Source organism: Festucalex cinctus, chromosome 18 (assembly GCF_051991245.1).
Source record: "Festucalex cinctus isolate MCC-2025b chromosome 18, RoL_Fcin_1.0, whole genome shotgun sequence".
Taxonomy (NCBI): domain Eukaryota; kingdom Metazoa; phylum Chordata; class Actinopteri; order Syngnathiformes; family Syngnathidae; genus Festucalex; species Festucalex cinctus.
The window spans coordinates 10,427,969-10,452,554 of NC_135428.1; the positions used below are offsets into that span (position 1 = coordinate 10,427,969).

The 24,586-nt window shown below is 39.1% G+C and overlaps 2 protein-coding genes and 1 long non-coding RNA gene across 4 annotated transcripts in view; 2 read left to right on the forward strand and 1 right to left on the reverse strand.

Moving 5' to 3' along the window:
- Positions 1-294: 294 nt before the first annotated feature.
- stoml3b (stomatin (EPB72)-like 3b) lies at positions 295-5,402 on the forward strand. Its single transcript, XM_077505006.1, has 7 exons — positions 295-438; positions 2,109-2,212; positions 2,324-2,396; positions 2,483-2,565; positions 2,629-2,832; positions 2,907-3,041; positions 4,735-5,402. Exons 1-7 carry the CDS (start codon positions 375-377, stop codon positions 4,921-4,923), a joined length of 852 nt encoding a protein of 283 aa, XP_077361132.1. The 5' UTR covers positions 295-374; the 3' UTR covers positions 4,924-5,402.
- A 255-nt stretch (positions 5,403-5,657) lies between these two features.
- LOC144006549 (uncharacterized) overlaps positions 5,658-24,586 on the forward strand; it is a 34,118-nt gene continuing 15,189 nt past the window's right edge. The window contains exons 1-3 of the long non-coding RNA XR_013279874.1: positions 5,658-5,868; positions 7,230-7,310; positions 24,278-24,419. This is a non-coding gene — a long non-coding RNA (uncharacterized LOC144006549). The remainder of the gene's footprint in view (positions 5,869-7,229; positions 7,311-24,277; positions 24,420-24,586) is intronic.
- Positions 5,933-24,586, reverse strand: part of mtus2a (microtubule associated tumor suppressor candidate 2a) — a 36,804-nt gene continuing 18,150 nt past the window's right edge. Inside the window, exons 5-16 of one of the 2 annotated variants that reach the window (XM_077505441.1) lie at positions 17,615-17,779; positions 16,354-16,452; positions 14,326-14,492; positions 14,137-14,262; positions 13,407-13,473; positions 12,069-12,283; positions 11,851-11,956; positions 11,706-11,779; positions 11,534-11,632; positions 10,163-10,282; positions 9,964-10,061; positions 5,933-9,880 (exon numbers count right to left, since the gene is read on the reverse strand). In XM_077505441.1, the coding sequence (XP_077361567.1) occupies positions 9,403-9,880; positions 9,964-10,061; positions 10,163-10,282; positions 11,534-11,632; positions 11,706-11,779; positions 11,851-11,956; positions 12,069-12,283; positions 13,407-13,473; positions 14,137-14,262; positions 14,326-14,492; positions 16,354-16,452; positions 17,615-17,779 (1,814 nt within the window). In that variant the 3' untranslated portion in view covers positions 5,933-9,402. Of the gene's footprint in view, positions 9,881-9,963; positions 10,065-10,162; positions 10,283-11,533; positions 11,633-11,705; positions 11,780-11,850; positions 11,957-12,068; positions 12,284-13,406; positions 13,474-14,136; positions 14,263-14,325; positions 14,493-16,353; positions 16,453-17,614; positions 17,780-24,586 lie in introns of both variants that reach the window. The other variant, XM_077505440.1, reaches the window with a different exon arrangement.

The following is a 24,586-nucleotide window of genomic DNA, read 5'->3' on the forward strand; positions in this document are numbered from 1 at the left end:
AGAATGAGAGCGCTTAACTCGTACTGATTAATGATAAAAAAATAAAAAATAAATAAAAAAATGGGCCAAAATTGACAGTCATTTAGAACTTTGATGCAAGCCAATCCCAGTGGTCTGATGTGCCGTACTAGGAAATGGTTGATTTCTACAAAAGTCAGGTTTCCAACCTGATTGTTGTCACAGTTTGTGCAAACAAGAGGGAAAGCTATTAATCTGTCATGGCAGCCTGATTGTCCTCAGTTGATGACACGAAGCCACACCTTCCTTCAGTTGTATGAGATCAGACTGCAGCTTTAAAAGGTTCCGGATGACTTCCTGCTGATTTGTAACACTCGCTCAAGTGACTCTCACTTCACTTTTTTTTTCTGCACCATATGGAAATGGAGGACCGAATGGAAAGTCAGAAGAGGTCGGGGGTGAGCAAAGAGGCCTTAATATGTAAGATTGACATTATTTTTCTTCCATTTATAGCTTTTAGTACTTCAATAAATCTTGAATGGTTTGTTGCTGTACAATGAACAAGCGTTCTCTCTTCACAGAAATTGTTTAAAATGGAATCGGCATAATGTACAATAGAGCAAGTTTATTGTGTGTGCTGCATGGAGACGCTCACCTGTGCAGGTAGAAAGGTGCGAAGCGGCTTAAGGCATTTTATAGCTCCGTCGTCATAGAGACACACGGCGACAAAGCGTCCCCAAAGCATGTGACGTGGCTGTTTGTGCATCGTATCCATCTAGTTATTAAGCACAAATCTTTAGCACAGAATTATCATCTCCAGGTGTTTGTTGCAGAAAAAAAAAAAATCCATTTAAATTGGGAGCCATTATTTTTTACTGTAAAATATGACACGTTAGATTAGGCGCATTAAATTATATTTTGTTTTTCCTGGTAATCACGTTTTACTATACAGATAAAATGCCTGTAAAATATGTAGTTATAAATGCAGATAATGATATTAATTGCAGTTTATTTTGTGAGATATGATACAATGTGACCATGGTGATTTACAACACAGATAGAATAAGTGCCACGTAATAATAATAATAATAATAATAATAATAACAATAATAATAATAATAATTTCTGACACATAGCCTATATAGAAATACATACAAAACAAAACAAAAAAATATGTATGACACATTTTTGACAGCATTCCAAGAGTCCAAACACTACTGTGTTTATGATCAATCATGTGACTGAGTGTCGCAATGAGGCTGTCTGATATGCTACCGAGTCATTCCTTTAAAAGCAACAGTAAAATTTCCTTTAGTTCAGCTGTGGGCAAATCATGTGGTCTGACCTCAAAATTGAGAACAATACTGATTGTGCGATTAACTCATTCACTCCCAGCCATTTTCATGTTCTATTGCTATCAAAACATGGAACCTACCAAAAGAAAAATGTGTCTCTTCTTTCATCAGGGAAAAAAAAAAGAGAACGGTATATATTTTTTTTTAATCTGTTTTTATGTTTTGTAGCAATTAATATTAGAATTAGCTAAGTTTCATCATTATTCACAAACCTGTTGAAAATACTGGGGAAAAGAGCTTGTTGCAACATGGACCTGGTTGATCTCTCATACTTTGCTGCCACCTGCTGGCCGTATTTTTTTATTTTTTTTGTAATAAGTACCATCGCTTTAAGCGACCGCTTCAGGTCAGAAACTGCATCAAAGCCTTCATACAAAAACTCTAACATACAAAAACCTAAAAAACGTATAAATACGTTTTTGGGAGTGAATGAGTTAAAAAGCAAAAAGGTCATGACAACAAAAGGTCATTTCTTGATGTAATTGCCATTCCGTGTACGGATTTTTACAAATATGTGTGTGAGCAAAAGTTATTCCTAACTACTGTGGTAATATTGTAAACTAACGTGCACTGGAAACTATGACGCGTATGGAAAAACGTCTTCTGTGATAAAGCTTGCGTCAACATTTCACTGTTTGCATTTTCTTTGTGTTGAGGTCCACTGTGAATGAAGGAAATATGAGATGACCACAAACTAATAATAAACTAATAAAGTATTACACAATCATGGTATTGTCCGACTGGGCACACCAGTTTTCAAAGGCTGAATAATCAATTTCTCATCTGTCGTTGCAGCTGAGAAGACCGGATCTTTGGGATGCTGCGGGTGGTTTATCGTCATATTGGTTGGCTTCTTCACAATATGCCTCTTCCCCTTCACCATTTGGTTCTGTTTGAAAGTGCGTGTGAAAAAAAAAAAAACCCCAATAAAAACATGTGGTTTGTTGGTCTGGAACATTCACTTCCTCTTGATCTGTGCGGTTTGAGCTCATGCATGATTCTTTTTGCAGATAGTTCAGGAGTATGAGCGTGCGGTTATCTTCAGACTGGGCCGCATAACAGACAGGAAGGCAAAAGGACCAGGTATGAAGCAGCAGCGTGTTTTTCGTAACGGTTCGAACCTCATGTGTTTGATTGGACTGAAAATGTTGTTTTCGGTTAACCCGCAGGAATTTTCTTCATTTTGCCCTGCACTGATTCATGTGTTAAAGTTGACCTGAGAACTGTTTCATTCGACATCCCTCCGCAAGAGGTAATGATGATCGGTCGAAGTTAAACAATTCATTTTGACACATTCTTTTTTTTTCATCTCCAGATTTTGACTAAAGACTCAGTGACAGTGAGCGTGGATGGCGTGGTGTACTTCCGGGTCAATGACCCCATCGCTTCTGTCGCTAACGTATCCAATGCCGACTTCGCCACCCGACTGCTCGCCCAGACCACCCTCAGAAACGTGTTGGGCACCAAGAACCTGGCCGAGGTCCTGTCTGACCGCGAGGGCATCGCTCACAGCATGCAGGTATGGATACACGTATTCAAAAATGGAAGTTAAAAAAAAAATAAAAAAAATCTTTTCTCGCTACATCTTTTTAGACAAACCTGGATGAAGCTACAGACAACTGGGGTATCAAAGTGGAACGTGTTGAGATCAAAGATGTGAAGCTGCCTCATCAGCTGCAGAGAGCCATGGCTGCTGAGGCGGAGGCTGCACGAGAGGCCAGGGCCAAGGTAAAAAAAACAAAACAAAACAAAAAAACAGCAAAAGTGGGGAAAAAAAGAGACCAGCGTGCCATGTACGGTCCAAAAGAGTGTCGAATTCCACCCACTGTGCAATTCTAAGAACGAATAAAACCTCAGAGATCTGTTCTAAGTCATCAACACATCAATCAATCAATCCATCCATCCATCCATCCATCCATCCATCCATCCATCCATGCAACATCTGGCCTAATCTTCCATCCATCCATCCATCCATCCATCCATCCATCCATCCATCCATCCATGCAACATCTGGCCTAATCATCCATCCATCCATCCATCCATCCATCCATCCATCCATCCATCCATCCATCCATCCATCCATGCAACATCTGGCCTAATCTTCCATCCATCCATCCATCCATCCATCCATCCATGCAACATCTGGCCTAATCTTCCATCCATCCATCCATCCATCCATGCAACATCTGGCCTAATCTTCCATCCATCCATCCATCCATCCATCCATCCATCCGTCCGTCCGTCCTTCCGGGCTAGTGTTCCTTCCATCCATCCATCCATCCATCCATCCATCCATCCATCCATGCAACATCTGGCCTAATCTTCCATCCATCCATCCATCCATCCATCCATGCAACATCTGCCTTATATTCCATCCATCCATCCATCCATCCATCCATCCATCCATCCATCCATCCATCCATCCATCCGTCCGTCCGTCCGGGCTCGTGTTCCTTCCTTCCTTCCTTCCATCCATCCATCCATCCATCCATCCATCCATCCATCCATCCATCCATCCATCCACCCATCCATCCATCCATCCATGCAACATCTGGCCTAATCTTCCATCCATCCATCCATCCATGCAACATCTGCCTTATATTCCATCCATCCATCCATCCATCCATCCATGCAACATCTGGCCTAATCTTCCATCCATCCATCCATCCATCCATCTATCCATCCATCCATCCATCCATGCAACATCTGGCCTAATCTTCCATCCATCCATCCATCCATCCATCCATCCATCCATCCATCCATCCATCCATCCATCCATCCATCCATGCAACATCTGGCCTAATCTTCCATCCATCCATCCATCCATCCATGCAACATCTGGCCTAATCTTCCATCCATCCATCCATCCATCATCCATCCATCCATCCATCCATCCATCCATCCATCCGTCCATCCGTCCGGGCTAGTGTTCCATCCATCCATCCATCCATCCATCCATCCATCCATCCATCCATCCATCCATCCATCCATCTAACCATCCATCCATCCATCCATCCAAATAACCCACTTTTGGTCAAAAATTGAGCCGACCCCCAACTTGGGCCAATTTGACCCAACTTTGGGTTGTTTTGAATGTAAACAAATCAATTATTTGGGTTGTTTTGTACAATTTTTATTTTTATTTTATTTTTTAACAAAATTTGTTTGTTTTTGACCCAGAAGTTTTAAATGTTGGTAACAAAATAAGCATTATTTATAACCACAGTTTTACTGTACTGACCCATTTTTGTTAGCTTCAACTCATCAGTATGAGTAGTTTTTACCCCTTGTTGGGTCTTAATCTTGACCAAACGTGCTGGGTCAAATCCTCGACCTACTACGTCGGGTGCAAATAACTCCGCGTTGTGTCTGTCCCCTTTTGGACCAAGCGATTGTGTTAATTTGAACCCCCTAATTACAGGTTATAGCTGCAGAAGGTGAGATGAATGCGTCCCGCGCCCTGAAGGAGGCATCACTGGTCATCGCCGAGTCTCCATCAGCTCTGCAGCTCCGTTACCTGCAGACCCTCAACACCATCGCCGCAGAGAAGAACTCCACCATCATCTTCCCCCTGCCCATGGATGTTATTTCGCATTTCATGCGCAAGTGACAACATTAGTAGCATTGTTTGCTGACGTCAGATAATTTTATGCAGTTGTTGAACGGACAACTTTTAACAGAGGATTTGGTTGATGTAATCACAATTAATGTCATCGTAGTGAGTGCCGTTTCGCTGAGACTGCAGCGTATACATTTCTATTTGTGAAGGAACCATTGCATGCTTTCATACATCAAATCTCAAATATTCTCTTTTTCCGTTTGATGCGCAGAGTATTCTGGTCTTTATCAATTTCCTGGATGTTATTAAGAAATACCATCATTTCACAATGTTGTTTTTGTCTCATTTTGTAATGTATTAATTGTTTACTTAGTTAACATCCCCATACCTGATGAGCAATGAGGTGTTGCTTAATGATGATTTCCAGTTATTTATCCATCCATTTTGTGAACCGCTTATATAAAAGCAGGAATGGTAAATTACAGTGGTCACCAAAAGACCGCATACCTGTTCTAAAACTACAGTAGCTTACCAGTAAAAATAAAGTGCTGCATTATTGAAATGTATCTGTTTGTGGGGAAAAAACAAACAAACAAACAAACAAACAAACAAACAAACAAACAAACAAACAAACAAACAAACAAACAGAATATCATTAACATGAATTTTCATTAATAAATTCCAGTGGAAAGCGAAAACTCCGGGTGTCCTTGAATGCAACAACAGCAATTTCGCATAACCAATCATTTCAGTGGCTCATAATCACGTGGTTCGTGATTGCGAAACTATACTTCTCGCCCGCTTGATACAAACGCGAAAACAATACGGTACTCGCAACCAAATTGATTGAACAAAACTACATTTAGACACACAGGTCATTTTGAAAAAGTTGCGAGTGACGTAGTTATGAGAAGTGGACAAGAAAGACAAGACAAGGCAAGGCACCCGACGTCAAACTATCTGGTGACACCTGGACATGATGTATCACATCCACAGGTGAGAATAATGACTAAAATTAAAAGTTCAATTGCAGCAAAATCAACAGAGACAAGACAATAAGAATGTTCAAGTAGACTTTAATTGTTTTGTGATGAATATCTATTCTATAGTCTTACACAATTAAGTGATAAGTGGAGGTGCAGGACCAATTTCTAAACAGATACATTTGCCTTCAAATGACATTCATCATCCTTCAAATTGGTCTGCAACACTTTCGAACTACATGTCGACCATCACGAATGCTAGAAGTTGAAAGAAGAGAAATAGCAAAAGACTGACAAAACATGCTTCTATTACTTTGTTGGTGCACTAAGACACGCGTTGTGTGGTAAATATATTTACATTCAGACATACAATCAGTGCCAGAACAAACACATTCATTCCCTCAGGACCAAATTGTGTCATTTACCTCCATGAAAAATAAAGAAAAGAAAGCCGTCGCGCTTTGTAACACCATTTACAAATGCAATCCTTGTGGAAAAGACTTCTCTTATTCGAGGACTATGTGCTACATATTGACATATTAAATGGCTGCTACAAATGCAGTATTGTTTCGACAAGAGGTCCTTTTATGTGTCATCAAATCACGTGAATGATAGAAAATACAGTCAATACGTTGTTTTTCACATTCAGAGCAAGATACAGATGTCCACAGGACACACTGGCAGGGTCATGATTAGTGTTGTTTAAATTACATGTAGCTGTATACTGTTATTGTGTTGAAAACCTGTTGTTGTAAACTGTATTATTTTACACCTGAAGCGACCCTGAAGTACAATTGTAAATATTTGAAAACACAGTGACTGAGTGACTGGCAGTTTTCGTACAATTAACATTCTGAAAATCAATCAAATGCTTTGTTTGACTCGACATTCCTTTTCTTTACAACCCTGTCTACCAACCGTAGAAAAAAAAACCCTCGTCATGACACACTTCGCTTTTCATGACCATCAAAAGTGCTGGTATGGCTAATTAGCATCAACTTTACAGTTTGTTTCTAAGAAGAAAAGAAAAGTGCAACACGGAAACAACATCATGTTGCTAAATGCTGTAACACGGGGTGGGGAATCTTTTATTTCTTTTTCAGGCTAATTGATCCCAGTAATTTTACAGTCTTTCAATCCACAAATATTATCCATTATTATTTTTGTGAGTTGAATGTTTTTTTTTTTTACTTTTAAACAACAATGCTCGAATGTGCGTTATACAGTAATAATATTGGTTCCCCACCCCTGCTGTAAAAGAACACATGACCGGTGCCCCTACATAACTCTTTTATCCCATCACTCTCTCTGACATAGTTTATTTACAGCAGTTTGTTTTCATGCAAAGACTAAATACCTTTTTACGCTCCTTAGCGGGACACCACACGTGTAAACGGACTGAAAATCGGGATGACTTGGTCAAGGCAGCCCCCATGAGCACCCTGAGGCTGAAGTGTGAGTACATTACAATCCTGGTTGGTTTCTATTGCATTTGTTTTTTTTAAGACGACAAATGAGACCGAGTAGAAGATATATTTAAAATAACAAAAATTGAAACATTTTAAAGAGAAACTCCCTGAATGATAACATTTCAAACACTTGAGAAATTTGTGTTATTTGAAAAGGTTTAGAACACATACTGGTAAATACATGCTCTGACAAAGCAGAAATGTTAGAATTCTTTTTTTTTTTTTTTTTTCTTTCAAAGATTCTTTTAGAAAAAGTTGAAAATAATCTTCACAAAGAGGTAAACTGAAGTTTAATGTTCCAGTGGAACCCCAAAGTCAAAAGTTGTAAAAATTTGAAGATCAACAGGAATTTTCCGAAAACATATACCTGAAAAGTCAAAGCGGATCAAACCATAATCAGGAATGATGGCAGAAAATAAATTATTAATTGCTTTGAGCTCTGGCTGCTTGGTACTATATGAGCAGTATAATTAATATCACGAGGCATTTTATTCCCATCTACACTGTCAATAGTTGAGTAGTTTGACTATAGTGGTTAACATCTCTTTACACAGTTGAGAATGTTGAAATGTTAATATTCCCTGTTAATACATTTTCCATTACGGCAAATGTTTCAGACAGTGATGATTTTGCATTACTATTCTACAGTTTGAAAAAAATAGAAGTCAATCAGCATGATGAATACAATTTGAATTTGGAGGTTCCACTGTAAATAGCTTATTGACAATTCATTCATTTCAAGACTGTCCCCTGTATCGTTCGTTTCCTTCATAAAGTTAGCTAAATAAATAAGACAAAACACGGCAATAATAAGACTGGAAGACATTCACAGTGCATGCGTGCTTAAGTACCAAAAATAAGTACGTAGATCAACTAGGTCTGAAGCCTATCTGAAGGAATGTGTCGTGATGCCAACCGGCTTTAGTAGGAAACTGTACGGAAAATGAAAATGTCACTAGGAAAAATTCTGAATCCTTCGAAAATCTTTTAGGACAATATCAGTGTTGTGCAGAAATATTCCATCCATCCATCCATCCATCCATCCATCCATCCATCCATCCATCCATCCATCCATCCTTTGAATGAATTATTCTCATTGAAACTAAATGCTCGTTATTTTTCGTACAAAATCCTACTAAACTTACAAGAAATGGATCCAGCAAATTGTTGGAACAGCTCCCATAAATCCAGTCCATTGTTATCACTATCGGAATAATATCATGCAAAGGTATCAGTATTTGGATACAGTGGAACCTCTGTTTAATGCCCCTGAGCTCATATAAATGAGAATTGGACCAAAAACATTTGGGGAAAATAAGTTAATATTTGCTATTTTAAGTTAATATTTGCTATTTTCCACAGAGAATAAATAATATATGCCTGTGAGTATTGTTATGTTGTCTTTATAATGTTTTTCTTCTTTTTTTACATTGTTAGCATGAAGCTTGCTGACTTTTGTATATGAACAAGTTACAGTATGTGTATTTTGTTTTATAATAAATACACAGTTTAGTTGTTTTTGTTTCATGGAAATTAGTTCTTTTGGGAATAATAGTTTGAAAATCCAAATTATTTGGCTCAGCGTCCTGAAATTGTGCTCAACATTAGAGGTTCCACTGTAAGTGAAGTATATTACATTTTGGTGAGGCATAAGATTTCACTAAAACCAATTAAAAATAACAGATATTGAATAACAATTGACTGACCTTTGCTGGTGAAATGGCAGAATAAGGCGCTTTGTTGGGGATTTAACTTTTGTAAAACAGAAGTGGCAAAATCATCATTTAATTGAAAGGATTTTGTTGTTGTGTGCTGCTTCCTCTGACTTCATGCTTATTTGTGCCACTAATGTACATAATGTATACAACAACTATTTCAAGACTGAACTGAGACGTCGTGAATGTTTGGTAAGAATTATGAAGCATCAGCATCAAGGAAGCATCAGCTGTCAAACTCAAAACTATTGTGATTCTGGCCACAACGTAATACATTCCACGTTCAGTAAGGAAATAGTAGTGGTTAGAGGAAATAATTTAACAAACAAAATGTAAATAAAAAGGAAGGGCTTTTAGAATTGTTTATCTCTGTAACGTGAGACAAGCTACCGAATTGCGATTGGCCGTTGCCCTATGAGTGGGTGTGCACGGGCCCGGTGAGTGATTCTGATTGGTTGCGGCCCTGTGAGTGGGCGTGGCCGGGACCGGGGAGTAATTCTGATTGGTTGCTGCCCTGTGAGTGGGCGTGGCCGGGCCCGGGGAGTAATTCTGATTGACTGTGTGGAAGGGGGAGGTGGACTGTGGCTGCTGGGGGCAGCCTTGGCAGTGGGTGGGGGAGTGGCATCCCAGCGGAGGAGGAGCAGGTGAGGACGAGAACAACGGGGACGACGGGATGGGGGAGGTGGAGAAGGAGCGATGGAGGGGGGAGGACGAGGGAGACGTCAGGGGGCTGGTCTGGAGACGCCACAGCAGCTCCTCGTTGTTCCGACTGAGGCGCTTTTTCTCCGTGCTCTCCTTCTCCACCGATTCCTGGAGGTTGGCGTTCTCTTCTGACAGTTGCCTGGAGAAGGATAAAAAAAAAGAGAATGTTGCATACTAAAAGGTTCATCTTGGTTTTGTATGAGGAATGTAGCGATGTTTTACCTAGATAAGGTGAGGTTTCTTTCAATACGAGCTTTCAGATCTTCATTTTGTTGCTGCAGAACCTGCACCTTCTCCTCCAGGAACACATTCTTTTGGGCCTGCTCAAAAGTAAAAACGCAACCCAGGCAATGTCATTCATTCGTCCGACATATTCACACAAAGTGCATAGTGCTGGTGAAGGTGGTCTATTTGAGCCTACCACTTTTTCCAGCTCGGATATCTTCTGCTCTTGCTGGTGTATTTGCTGGTTCTTCATTTCCACAACCTCCTTCAAGCTCTTTAGATCCTTCTCAATATGCTGGTATGGAGCTAAGGCGTCCTGTGGCATGGAAACATGGAGAGTAGGGGTCTCAAACTCAACTTATGTGGGGGGGGACTGAAGATAGTCTGGGTATGTTGGGCTGCATCAAGTATTCCACTAGAAAGGGATTACTTTAGTATTGTATATTATAGTATATTAAAAAAAAGTTGAACTATTCCAGTCTTTTTATTAATAACAGTTCAGATTCAGAACATGAACAGTTCTCCAGAATATGAACAAGATTGGTGGTTTGTCCTCTGTCTGTAATGAGGCCTGATTTCTGAAGCAACACAACTTTCTTTGTGCATTCATTTTGAAGGGCCTCTTTGCTTTTTTTAAATTGGCAATTCTCATCGTTGACCAAGTAGCAAAATATCATCCCGTGGGCCGCGTGTTTGAGACCTCTAATCTAGAACCTTTATATATTATTAAAATAATACGTCTCCAGGGCGGCACGGTGGTTGACTGGTTAGCATGTCCGCCTCCCAGTTCTCAGGACTCAGGTTCGAGTCCAGCCTCCGGCCTTCCTGGGTGGAGTTTGCATGTTCTGATCAAGGCTTTATATTATCCTAATATTAAAAAATAGAAGTCTCCTGTTTTTCTTGAAATTGGCAATTGTCATCGCCAACCAAGTAAGGGGCTGCAAAATATTATCCTGCGGGCCACAAATGGCCCCCAAGACCCTTTGTTTAATACCACTGATCTAGACACTCTGATATAGAGACTTTGTATTATACTAAATATTAAAAACAAATTGCGTCTCCCGTTTTTCTTGAAATTGGCAATTCTCATCGCCAACCAAGTAGAGGGACGCAAAATATTATCCTGCGGGCCACAAATGGCCCCTTAGACCTTTTGTTCGACACAATCGATCTAGACCCCCTGACATAGAGACTTTATATTATACTAAATATTAAAAAATATATATTGTGTCTCCCGTTTTTCTTGAAATTGGCAATTATCATCGCCAGCCAAGTAGAGGGCCGTAAAATATCATCCTGTGGGCCGCAAAATGGCCCCCAGGACCACATTTTTGAGACCACATTCAAAGACTATTCAGAGACTCCAAAAGTGTTTCATTTTCTTGCCAATCCTTCCAACTTTATCCAAGGGGTCTATAAATCTCACTTGTATATACGAAATATGTCCACGTTACGGAGGAGAATTACATTATGATACAAATATATTTTCAATAGTTTTTTTTTTTTTTTTACTGTAATGTCTGACCAGTTGTTAGCAGCGCATATTTGCTTTTGGTTAAAAACTCACAACTATCTGTTCATCGGTGCTCTTCCTCAGCGCCTCTTCAAAGCGCTTGGCTTTGTCCCGCAGGCTGCTGTTTTGAAACGTGAGCGTGTCAACTTGATCCTGGACGACACAGAAAAAACATTGTTGTGCGCCAGCTTTGGCTTCAAAGGCATTAAATGTTGTCGGAGCAGACCTGAAGAGAAAGCCTGAGTTTCTCAAAATCCTCCTCAAGAAGCAACTTCTGTTGCTCGTGAGCTTTCCTTAAGTCTGGAGAACGAAGTTTGTGTTACTTGTAGAAGGTCAGTTTGTTATTTTTGTGTGACCTATAATCATACAACCTCTCATGGTTCGGGCATGCTCCTCATGCAGCGTTGCCATGGTGATATTATGCATGTCTCTGAGCTCCTGAATGGCTGCCTGGTGGTGTGCTGTCATCTCCTCCACCTGACGCACAAACAGAATGAGGACTTCCGCGGACTTCTCACATGCAATATGAAGAACAATATTTGGCTTTGACTTTTTATAGAAATCTAATTTGATGCCGCCCGCTTGTCACCTGCTCCTGCTGCTGGGTCCTGAGCTCCTCCATTTCCGACTGATGCTCCGCCTTCAGGTTCTCCGTCTCGACGGAGTGACACTTCCGTAGGCTCTCCTCCACGGCGGACAGTTCCGCTTCCTGCTGCACCTGCAGTTCTTGGAGTTCTCGTTCAAACGCCGACTCCACGGCAGATTTTTCCAGCTTGAGCCGCTCCCAGTTTGCAGAGTTGGACACTGAGCAGGAGAGATGAGTTGTAAGTAGGGGTGTGCATCTCCCCACAAAAGACAATTCGGTACGATTTTTGATGCGAAACGATTTAGTTTGATTTGAAAGTGGAACAATTCAACTTGGATTGACTGAAGGGTATTACGATTGGTTTCCATATATATATATATATATATATATATATATATATATATATATATATATATATATATATATATAATGGTTCAGTTCGAGAGCGTATCATTCATCATTGTTGTCATTTTACATAGATTAGAATGAACTTGTTCGTACTGCAAATTTGCCATTTCCTTCTAAGATATATCTCTCCGATAAAGGACGATTCAATACATATCTCGATGTTTCAAAGTTGAAAGATTCGATTCAGTTCGATTTGATGCACTTACATCTTTTAAATCAAATACCGTTTTTCCGGTTAAACCGTTTTTTTTTGTGTGTTTTTTTTTTTTTGTTACACCCCTAGTTACAACATTTTAATGTGCATTCATGAAAGATTCCTCTTTGATAAAATGTCATTTTTAGAAGACTTTTTCACAAATCAAATACCGTTTTTCCGGTTAAACCGTTTTTTTTTTGTGTGTTTTTTTTTTTTTGTTACACCCCTAGTTACAACATTTTAATGTGCATTCATGAAAGCTTCCTCTTTGATAAAATGTCATTTTTAGAAGACTTTTTCAAACATTTGGAATTCATTTGATGTTTTTATGGAGAATAACATTCACAGTGTAACCTAAATCTTGGGTTCTCAAACTTTTGGATCCATGCCTTTCGCTCTTTGATGATGTAATGTTAATAGTTACACAAACATCCAATTTTTTTGGGGTCTCCTGAAAAGTGACGATTTTGGAGGTACAAGGTTTTGGCCCGACACCAGCGATGTATAGGTATGCAAATTTTTTAAATAGGGCATCATTTTGGCTAATTTTGGGACCCCCAAGTTTGACGACTCTAAATTAGACAAATATTTCATTCAATCATTCAAGTGGTATATACAAATTTGTGCAAACATTCTTATCCACATTTGCCCCATTACTACAGGAAGTGTGTAGAAAACGAATGTGATACGATAAGAGGAAGTTATGAGACATTTAGTGACGGGAAATTTTAACTCACCCAGTTGTTGTTTGATCAGTTGTATTTCCTGGAACAAGTTTGATTCATTCTCTTCTGCGGTTTTATTCTGATGGGGGAAGAAATAGGTGAAAGTCGTGTTACAAACATTTGCATCATCTGCTGCAGCTGATGGGATTTTTTTTTTTTTAAATCATGATTTTAAATGGATATGTCAAAGAGAACAAGATATCTTTTGCTCTATTTATTAGTACAGTACTGATACACCAACATCAGATACACTCTTGATATCACTGACATCAAGTACTGTGATTTACTCAGCAATTTCCTGCCCTAATGTGCTGTCCGTTCCAAACTGTAGTTGCGCTGGTACAGACAGCAGGTGGCGCTGATAGCTCCCGTTATGAGGTCACACTTCAACAGCTCTTTATTTATTTGCGCCGAGGGGCTTGTGATTGCTGCACTCAGACATCAGCCATAAAGACGTCTGGTCACCTCACGGGTTAAATCATTCCCGAGTACTCGGGAGGCTGCGAGAGAGATGACACACTGAACTCTCTCGCAACCTCCCCCGCAGTCACTAACACTCCGGCTCATAATCATCACACCCGGGGACCGCGCTGTGAATCTCACCTCACCGTGTTAAATACTGTATGTGCTCTTGAGTGCGTGTGCAGACTACAAGTACATTTTGGTAGACGAAAAGGCAAATTTTGACGCGCACAAGCACAGGGTAGTATAATGCCGTACTGTATTCAATTAGCACTGTCACCTTGAGGCAGTAATGCTGAGTGGTTACGATGAAGGCTTCTAAACCCAAAGAGGTCTTCCTCAGTTCTTCCTTAAGGGCTCTCAGTTGCTTCTCCTGCTGCTCGCAGCATCCGCGCAGCCTCTCCAGCTTATGCGACAAAAACAAAATGTTAGCATCAATGCCTTTGACTGGTTTTTCCTTGAATCGTACCTCCTCGCGTTGCTCCTCGGTCTCTCTCTCCTTTGCTTTCTTTTCTTCTTCTCTCTGCTGAGCGTCCTCCTTGTCTTGCTGCAGCTTCAGGGGAGGAACGCGGCGAGGGGAACCAGCGGGGACGGACCCCCGGGATGGTCCTCCTGCAGGCCGCTGGCCTGATTGGACGAGCAAACACAGGGAATAAGAATTATAAATGCCTATGATTAAATATTACATAGATCACCAGTCATCATATACTCATAAATATTTCCATTGAATCTGCATAAATTCTTCATCAAACTGATGAGTATCAACCAAGGAAATTTGGCCTGACCCACTGTTAATGGTTGCGTTCAGCTGATAAATGACACAGAGTTAATTGAATCTTTTATACCGATCTCATGATTAACATTAATGGCTGAGATGCAACTCTAAAACCCTATTATGATTTACTAATTCAGGGTATATTCCTGCACTTTTGGGAAAAGAACATACTTTGAATAAAGATTAGTTTTAACTGGGGCCATTAATGTCGATTAAAAAAATCAATTATAATAATTAATCACACGAATTCCATAGTTAACTCGTGATTAATCGCAAATTAATCGCACATTTTATATTTGTTCTAAATGTTTAATAAAATATATTTTTTTCATTTTTTAATACTCATAAAAACGGACAAATCTTTTTCTATTACAAATATGATTTTATCATGTAGTTCATTAATAAAGTAGTTTTCTAGTAATTCAGAAAGTAATTTGAAGTTAAAAAGATACAAGTTCAAATGAATGTAAAATGGTGAGGTAAATTTTCTGCCACTAGGTCACATTAACGTTTTATGCAGGATGTTTGTGAAAGGAACAGTACGCTTTTCAAAACTAAGAGTAAATGACTATGAATATGAATATTGCCCATTTTACAGTATTGTGTTACAGTGACTCATTTGCATGTTTTAAGCCCTTATTTTGTAAGTTTTATATGGATTTGGATTGCCAATAGTGGCACAGCTTCCCTGCCAACAAGCTCTGCCGATTGTTACACGACAATACTCTGGAGTTGCTCAATAAAATACACCTCACGTCTGAAGAGCAAGTGACCTATCCTTTTTTTTTCAGTGGCAGACAATATAATAAAAAAATATAGTGAAACTATTTTACGACAATAGCTTCACTAAGTCCAAAAAACAAATTAAAATGCCTTGTTAACATTAGCAATCAAAAAGACTGCCACACACTTTGACTGCCTCGACCTTATCATTCAGCCAATTAACGCGTGGGGGAGCGGTCTCCATGACAACCCGGTGCTGGGGTTGGGTGCAGGGTCCCAGATAATGAGTGGAAAATCAGTTTGCGGGAGGTGGGGGGTGATAGGATGAAAAATCCTGTGTAAAGAAGCAAGGAGGGTTGGGGTACCTGAGGCCATTCAATGATTGTAGTTCAAAGGACTTTCCAGCAATTTAGACAAAAGAGTCATGCAAAAAAACCTCCACAACGTGTATAAATGATGAACCAACCAAAAAAAAGGTACACTAGCACATATCTGAATGATACTTGACAGATGGAGAACAGTGAATACCGCACATTTAATTAGTTTATATGGCGGCAGACTGGAAGGACAATAATGCGAGGAACAATGAGGTGATTTTCGCTAGCGTGGCAACTTTAGCTTTCTCATTCTGCCAGTTTCAGCTACGTTTCAACACAATTTCACTTTTTTTTTTTTTTTTTTTTTCCCCCCATCTTATTGCCACACAAGCACCTTCTCTGTCAATATCTCTATAATCTCGGTAAGAAACAGAAAATGCTTACTATTCAAGAGAAGAGAATGTGTCAGCAAATTTGCAGTCAAGTGTAAACAAAGGCAACTTTAGCAAGAATCAGATGCAGCCGGGTGCCTTGTGCCCAATCGGGTTCACAGAATTTAACGGAAGTATAAACATTAGAACTCAAGGAAAGGGAATAGCCACGAGCTTCACACATTTTCCCCATTATCTTGTCTGAGGGTTTATCATGACGAGATTCAAAAGCTAAGAAATGATCAACTGACCTGGCGACTGAGGTTTGGGTGGAACAACGGCCAGCCTCTTTGGGGAGGATGGGAGGGAGCGCGTTACCTCTGAACTCCGCTGGAACTCCTTCCTGCCAACTGTTAAACAACAAGTATACAAAACCGTTTCGACTAGCGAGTAATATTATGACTTTGATCAAAAGTAATTCATTTATAATCAATTACTTGTCCATGAATTGTTGCACCTCTAATCCCCAACATGACAGTCAACAAGAACGAATCTTTCCGTTCATGTCTCAGTCACTTCTTTTCTGCGTACACGGGCTGCCCTAGAAATTAAAACATTTAAGCATTCCTATTTTTACACTTTTTTTTTAATGTTTTATATTTTTTTTTTTTTGTTATTTTTATTTTTATTTTTTTTTAATGCAAGAGAATGCACAAGGCTTTGATGCAGCTTCTGACATGAAGAGGTGGCTTAAAGCAATGGTAGTTAATAAAAAAATGGCCAGCAGGTGGCAGTAGAGTATGAGTTCAGCCATTGCCATTTTGCAGCAAGCTCTTTTTGTCAGTGTTTTCACCAGGAATGTGAATATTGACGAAACTTAGAAATATTGTAATGCTAATTGCTGAAAAATGGAAACAGATTCTGACGTTTTTCTCTTTTCTGTTCTGTAAAACTATAAGCCCTCAAGGTCCAAGTTGAACCTGATTTAAAAAAAGAAACAAAACTAAAAACTAATTGACTGGCATAGAAATTACTTCATAAAATAAAAGAAAGGAGAGAGTCGATTGTTTCTGGACCATTATGAACTAAATAACCATCACCGTAAAAATAATGTCCACTTAAAGACTAGTGGAGAGATTTTATGTTTACAACTACAAGTGCTCAATATTTGATAGGAATCCGGGACAAAGCAAAGTCACGCTTCCTGAGAGGGATGAGCCAGCACTCGTCTGCCCTCCATGACTCTTACAAACTTTCCAGACAAGACAGAAAACAATCCTAAAACTCCGGATGATACTCGGGATGACTTTTCCAATCTGTTGTGTGTCATATTAGATCTGGAGTTGGAGTGGGCGTGATGCGTGGGTATTAAGAACCCGTAGCTGGATTTAGAACAGCCTGTGAAATGTGCTACCTAGACACTTTGGAATGGGGAAAAGAAGGAGCGAGTGGGGAGCGACAGGGAAGGATTTTGTAGTTAATAAAGACGAGGTTCATGGGGAGTCTATTGTCTGTGCAGAGAGAAGGAACTAATTAGAATTCTAACGGAGGAGAAAAATGTGATGTACTGACTGGCAGGGGAGCTTCTTGGTTGTGCGGGTAGATATCGTCGCGGCAGTGCTGGGGTGGACGGTGGCTGAAGGCTGTTGCTGCGACATGGTGCGCCTCTCTGGTGATCCGTTGACGGAGGGGCAACTGCCACTCGGTGGAGGGGGGGATCCTCGCTCACACTCAGACCTGGAATAGACATATTTAGATGAATGACTTGAATAATTTTTTTTCAGGTCCAAATTATGTTATGACTTAATGAGATTTTTGTGTTCATGATTTGATTTCCAGGTGGATAATCTCTCAAACACTCTCACACTGTGTGTTTCCTGTTTATCTCCCCATAAGCGATCAATATTGCACTTCTACACAGTCATTGTGTGTGACACACGGGGGTAAACAAGAAACCGTCAGGTGTTGATTAGGCTACCGCTCGTCTCCTTTTGGCCTTTATTGTTAGATGTTAAGTGCCGAATAGCAGACACTCATGCTTGTTAGGAAAACATCACAACAAAGTTATTTTTTTTTGGTTTGGTTTTGTTAAAAATTACTTATTATATCGCTGAGTATGTTGAGTAGTTTATTTGGATAAGACACAAGTTGTTTAAAAAAAAAAAAAAAAAAAAAGGTTGGCATTCATGTGTAATTTTGCCACAAACGTTACTATTAACTCACTCAAACCCCAAAACGTGTAAAAACGTTTTTAAATACTTTGTCCTTCAATCCCAAAAACGTGTTTACACGTTTATTTATTTTTATATGCAAGTGTATACAAAAGGCTTTGATGCAGCTTCTGACATGAAGAGGTGGCTTAAAGCAATGGTAGTGTTAACCCCCCCCCACCCCCCCCCAAAAAAAAAAAAAACGGCAAGCAGGTGGCAGTACAGTATAAGAGACCAGCCAGGGCCATGTTGCAACAAGCTTTTTGTCAGCATTTTCACCAGGAATGTGAATATTGATGAAACGTAGCTATATTCCAATGCTGATGGAAAATAGATACAAATATACTTTTTTTGTACCTGATGAAATGAGATTCTAATCTTTCTTTTGGTAAAAAAGTAAAACAGTAAAACAGCCGGGAGCAAGGGAGGTTGCTTCAGTGAAAATGGCTGGGAGTAAAGTGAGTTAAGGAGTCGTATTTTCCTGTGCAAAGTGTTAAATGTATACTTGAAGGATAATAGCCAAAATTTAATGGCGCTCTCGTACGTAACCATTAAGGGCACAACAGATCCCATGCACACTTTTCAGGGTTTCTTACTAGCATGTTTGACTTTCTTCTGAGTCATATTGCAGACTAATTTACAGCAAAAAAAATTTTAAATAAAATAAACATGATGTGAGAGAAAGCAAGCAAGCATTCTGCATGGACGTCAGAAAGCCTAGTTGGTGATTTCAAGCAGGCTGCAAAATTTAAACCGATTACTGTTATTGTTCTCTATTGATATTTGTTTGATTTGCAATAAAAACAACATCACATAAACTCAAGTAACATTAACATGGGGAATATTTTAGGTTTTGATTCTGACTGGTCTTATTGAAGTGGACTTCAAGCAAGGACAGATCAAAGACGGTGAAATTGCCGAGGACAACTTTGTAACAACATTTCTACACGTGCAGAATCGAGGCAGGACGTGAATGATAAAAAAAAAAAAAAAAAAAGGAATCCAAACCGATGGATTTCATGAACAGTAAAGGCAAGTTGCATCGTCAACACGAACGCTTCTTGGCAAAATGGCAGCCGAAGATGGATACGGGCACACGAGGAGGATAATAAGTCGGCCGGAACGGAGGAGCAGCTGGGCTCGGGAGGAAGCAAACAATGTAAAAAGAGATATGAAGATAGATGAGGGTGGAGCCGGTGGCAAGCTTCTGGTCTTATGAAAAACACCAAGGATATTAAACAAAAAAAAAAAAAGCCGTGCTCGCTTGGAGATTGATTTATTGGCAAGGTCTCGCCGCATAATCTCGAGTCCTTGCAGTCCTGATTTCTGGAACCCGAAACCTGAACGGCAAGTTTAAAAGTGCGTAATTCTTTAAATCCGTCCTATTTGATGGCTTAACCTCGCCGCTGTCTGTGAAACATACCAGACAGATGTCAGCTTCATTCTGTGCTGTGCCTCACACTTGACACCATGTGTCATTAATTAAACTGTGAGATAGAATTCATCCCAGCCTGTAATTTGTTCCGCCTATTGCTTCCTGTCATTTGTTCGAAGTTTGAACTTGTTCAAATCATCATCAATCTTCGCCGTGTTCCTCGTCAATAACCTTTACTGTATTCATCAAATACTGTTGCTTTAGTTTTAAGCCACGATGTGATTGATGCTGAGCAGATTCCAATTGTTACCGTAATGTGTTTTATTGGAGGAATGTGCCAGTTAATGTAGCAAAGAGGCAATGAAAACTTAATAAGTGAGCATATCTTCACCACATATCTGCAGGAAACGCTTATGAATGCAAAGTACCGCATGTGAGCAGCAGTATGTGTGTGCGTGTGTAAGTCGGAGAGAAGGCCAAGGTTAAAGCTGCATACATAAAGCGCAAAGTAATGGCCCTGCAAAGTTGGACCTGAGAAGAAGTCTGATGATGATGTCAGAGAATAAAGCTCTCAAAGTTGAGTATCTGCTTATAGAAAAGACAAGTGTGAGGCTGCTTGGCACGTCCTCAACGTTGCCACAGAAGCGCTGTCAGAAGAATTGTTTGAATAAATCATTTCAATCGGCTTTATGACTTTTGGATATGATGACAAAAGATTTTCTGATTTTTCTGTATTAAGGGGTCAGATGCAAGTGCGTCACACTGAGGTCTATATGTTATGGTTAATTGAACATTCTTCTGAAAAAATTGCATCACATTATAGGTCACTAGTTTGTACATTTATGTGTCTTAAATGCGAAAGTCTGACAAACTCATTTTTGTTGAAGGTTACATTGTAGTTCTGGTCTCTCTCAGAGGGCTGTTATGACTGAACATATGTAAAAGCACCCTATCATATCATAAAATAAACATTTTATTAACAAATTATTATGATTATAAATTAATTATGTAGAGTATAATAGTTAATCCAACAATTGTTTAATTTACTATCAAAAAGGGTTAGTGAAAAATTATGCTTGTGATATTTCAATGTTATTATTTATTGCATATGACAATTTGAAATTTGGTACAGATTTTAGCAAGAATCATGCAAGTTGATGAGCATGATTTGCTTTTGTGGGCCACAAAAAATGACACGGCGCCCAGAACTGGACCCAGGGTCATGAATTAGACAGACATGACGAAAGCTGTGCAATTAATCGAAGTTCAATTACAATTTCAATTGGTACACTCCACAATTACAAAATCATGATAATCGTAAAAAAAAAAAAAAAGATTAATACAAATTTTGAGTTGTTTAAATTAATACATTTGTACCTTTTTTAAATATTAAAATAACTAATTTTAATAAATTTAATAACTAATTCAATAAATAATGAAATAAAATTTAATAAATACCTAATTCAAACAAATAATGAAATAAAATTTAATAAAATAAATATTAAATACATTGAATAAAATAATTGTTTCATCCAAAAGGAACTTGCATAATTATAGTGTTTCAAATTGTTTTATTTGTTTTGTTACGTTTAAACATTTTCTTGTTTTGTACCAAAAATTAAATGATTGCACTTGAACTTCAAGTTTTTGCCAACATAAATAAATAAATAAATAAATATTGTTTTAAATATATATTTTGTTCGTCTCGGTGTGCTCTGTGATTGGCTGGCAAACGGTCCAGGGTGCAACCCGCCTACTGCCCAAAGCCAGCTGAGATAGGCTCCAGCACCCCCCATGACCCTTGTGAGGAATAAGCGGTCAAGAAAATGGATAGATGGATGGATAAATATATATTATTATAAATTATGTTTGTTCCATGCGGAACTTACGGAATTATAGTGTTTCTATTTTTTAATTGGTTTTAATATTTTTAAATGTGCAAACATTTGTTTTGTCCCAAAAAATAAATATTCGTTTCAATTATTACTAAAATAATCGTGATTGTTTTTTTCTTTTTTTTTCTCCATAATCGAGCAGCCCTACTTTGATAAAATATTTATTAGGTAAACAGGCTGCAGAGTTGATGATAATGTGACGATTTTACATTAATGATAATGATGAAATTAATTAGACTAAAAAATGCAATCAAAAATAATTAGAAAAAACTGTTAATCAAATGTCTGCACTCGGTGACACTGGTTGAAATAAAGTGCGAGCCGAGGCATCAACGCCGTCACGGCTGCCGTGCTAGTTTTTCTTCCTTTTTGCTGCCAAGTGGCATCCATATCTAATTGGCCATCTCATCTGCTTCTCCTCGGTTGTGTGTATGCGCGTACGTGCTTGTGTGTATCTACGACAAGCACACACACGCATCACGGGAAACCATCTGGTGACAGCGAGCTAGCTTGAGTCGCACACCAGATCTGAGCTCGGAGCCGTGGCATCTGGGGTGCAACATCCACTCTCCTCCTTGGTGCCAAGCTCTCGAAACGTTTCCTTCCTGGGACTCACTTCGTCGAGTTTTATTATCTCTTAAAGAGGAGATCGACTGTATTTGTTTTGCCTATTGAATTGGGCCTTACGCTGCGGGGTAACCCCTCCCCCAGCTCTGTAACAGAACCTGCCAATCACAGCGGAATTAACAGCGTTTTCCCAGTGTACTTGACATGCATGGATGCATCGCTCTATCGCACACACACACGGAAACACCTTGGGGATGCCAGCACAAGGATTGACGACGGGATTGCGTTAATGGCTAATCGATGTTTGGCGATAACATATACGCGTCCACACTTGATAGAATTTAATACTTACATGCAGCTTTATATGCAAACACGTCATTTGTGGACTTAGTTCGATTGCTTTTTCCTGCCAGGGATCTATAATGCATGTTCATTTCTGGCGCCCGGAAGGGTTCGGGATGTCCAACAAAACGATTTTGTGACAGCTTCAATGATGTAGGGCGGCTTGCCAAAACAATTAAGTGTAAAGTCATACGGAGACGTGATGGTAAATGTGGTTGTTGGCAATCGACGGTGCCATCAAAACATTTCGGCATTCTTGATCTTGCGTTTTAGCCGTCTAAAGAAACTTTTAGTGCTGTCATATTGAATATTTCTAGAATCAATTAATCGATCAATTATTCCATCGATTAATCAGATTCATTTGAATTTGGCATTAAAAAAAAGAAAAAGTTTTCCCACAATTAATGTTTATTAACCAGTGATTGGTGGTGATTTCATACTTTGTATTCATATAGTGATTTAAAAAAAGGGGGATTGATGTTGCACTGTTCGGTCATTGTTTACCAAAATAAAAACATGTTTGCAAATGTCTTATTTTGATTAAAGGAATACTTGACTCGTTGATCCATTTTCAGCAGTGAAAAGTAAGATTTTGTCCAGAATGAATTTGTTAACTTCCTTATTTTTCATGTACAATTAATACCTTTTAAAATGTATTTTTTCTACTTGCTGTCGACTGATGATGACATCACCTGATGATGACATGACCTGTGCTGAGGAAGTCGGTAACGGCCAATCATGGCACACCTGTTTTCTGGGTTTGGTCAGTAAACTGAGCCATGATTGGTCGTTACCTACTTCCTCAGCACAGGTCATGTCATCGTCAGTCGACAGCAAGTAGAAAAATTACTTTTCAAAAGGTACTAATTGTACATGAAAAATAATGACGTCACCACATTAATTCATTAGTTTCCAAAAACGTATAAATATGTTCTATTGTAAATGTTTTGTGTCCCAAAGACGTATTTGTTTTTGTTTTGTTTTTTTAATGCAGGAGCATAGAGAAGGCTTTGATGGAGCCTCTCTACTGCAGGGAACGGTTCAAGCAATGTTAGTAATGACAAAAACGGCAGAGTATAAGAGATCAACCAGGGCCATGTTAAAACAAGCTGATTTTCCCACAGTTCTAAGCAGATTTTTGAATAATGAATGATGAAACTTAGCTATATTCTCATGCTATTTGCTGCAAAACGGAAACAGATAGAAATATACTTTTTTTTTTTTTTTTTCCTGATGAAAGAAGCGACTCTAATCTGTCTTTTGGTAGGTTCCATGTTTTTATAGCAATAGACAAAATATTAACTTTTTATTACTGAAAATGCCTCAATGAGTCAAGTATTAAACACAGAAGATAGTTTTTTTTTTTTTTTAATGAAAGACAGAAATCAGTGAAAAATTACTGTTGATATGCTGAAATCAGATAATTTTGACCATTTTAAATAAAAAAAAATAGTTCAAAAAGATTAATGATTATTAAAATAGTTGTCAATGAATTTGATGATCGATTACTTGCCAATGAATTTGACAGCTCTCGAAACCTTTACGTTCAAATTGGCCAATCGGTGGTGACCGAAATGGAATATAAATGTCAGCATTTTTGGATGAATTTATTCTCGAATTAAATATTGCATTGAGTCGCTGCTTTGAGCAGCGGGGGAGCTTAAACTCAGGGGATGTTCCTCTAACCCACATTACTGAGACTTGGCAACCCCTTGCCTCCATATCGCTCTATTCCTTAATGATTGCTCCTTTCTGGATCATCCGGAGCCCAAACGGAGCCTGTTTTTCTGCTGGATCAATGGCTCGACTGCGCAACTGAGCCCGCTTTCTATTCTCTTTGTTTCAGAATGAGGTTGTGGGTTGCTCCAACTCCCCTGACGAAAGCTGGAAGGATGTGTGAAAAACTCATCTGTCAATCTGACTGCTCTTTGATCGGATTTCGGAGTGTGCCGTGAGGGGGAAACCCAGCGCGATGAGCGGAAAATAAGGTAGTGCAAACACAACGTAAACAGAGTTGAAAGAGGCCCCTGGTAGTCGGAAACCATGATTACCAGTGCAATGTTCTCCTTCTAATCGTCATGTTGCCATCTTGCTCAGTCACTCACAAGCTCATTATTTCCCACAACACCTTGGGCTACGTGCCGACGCTACAGTA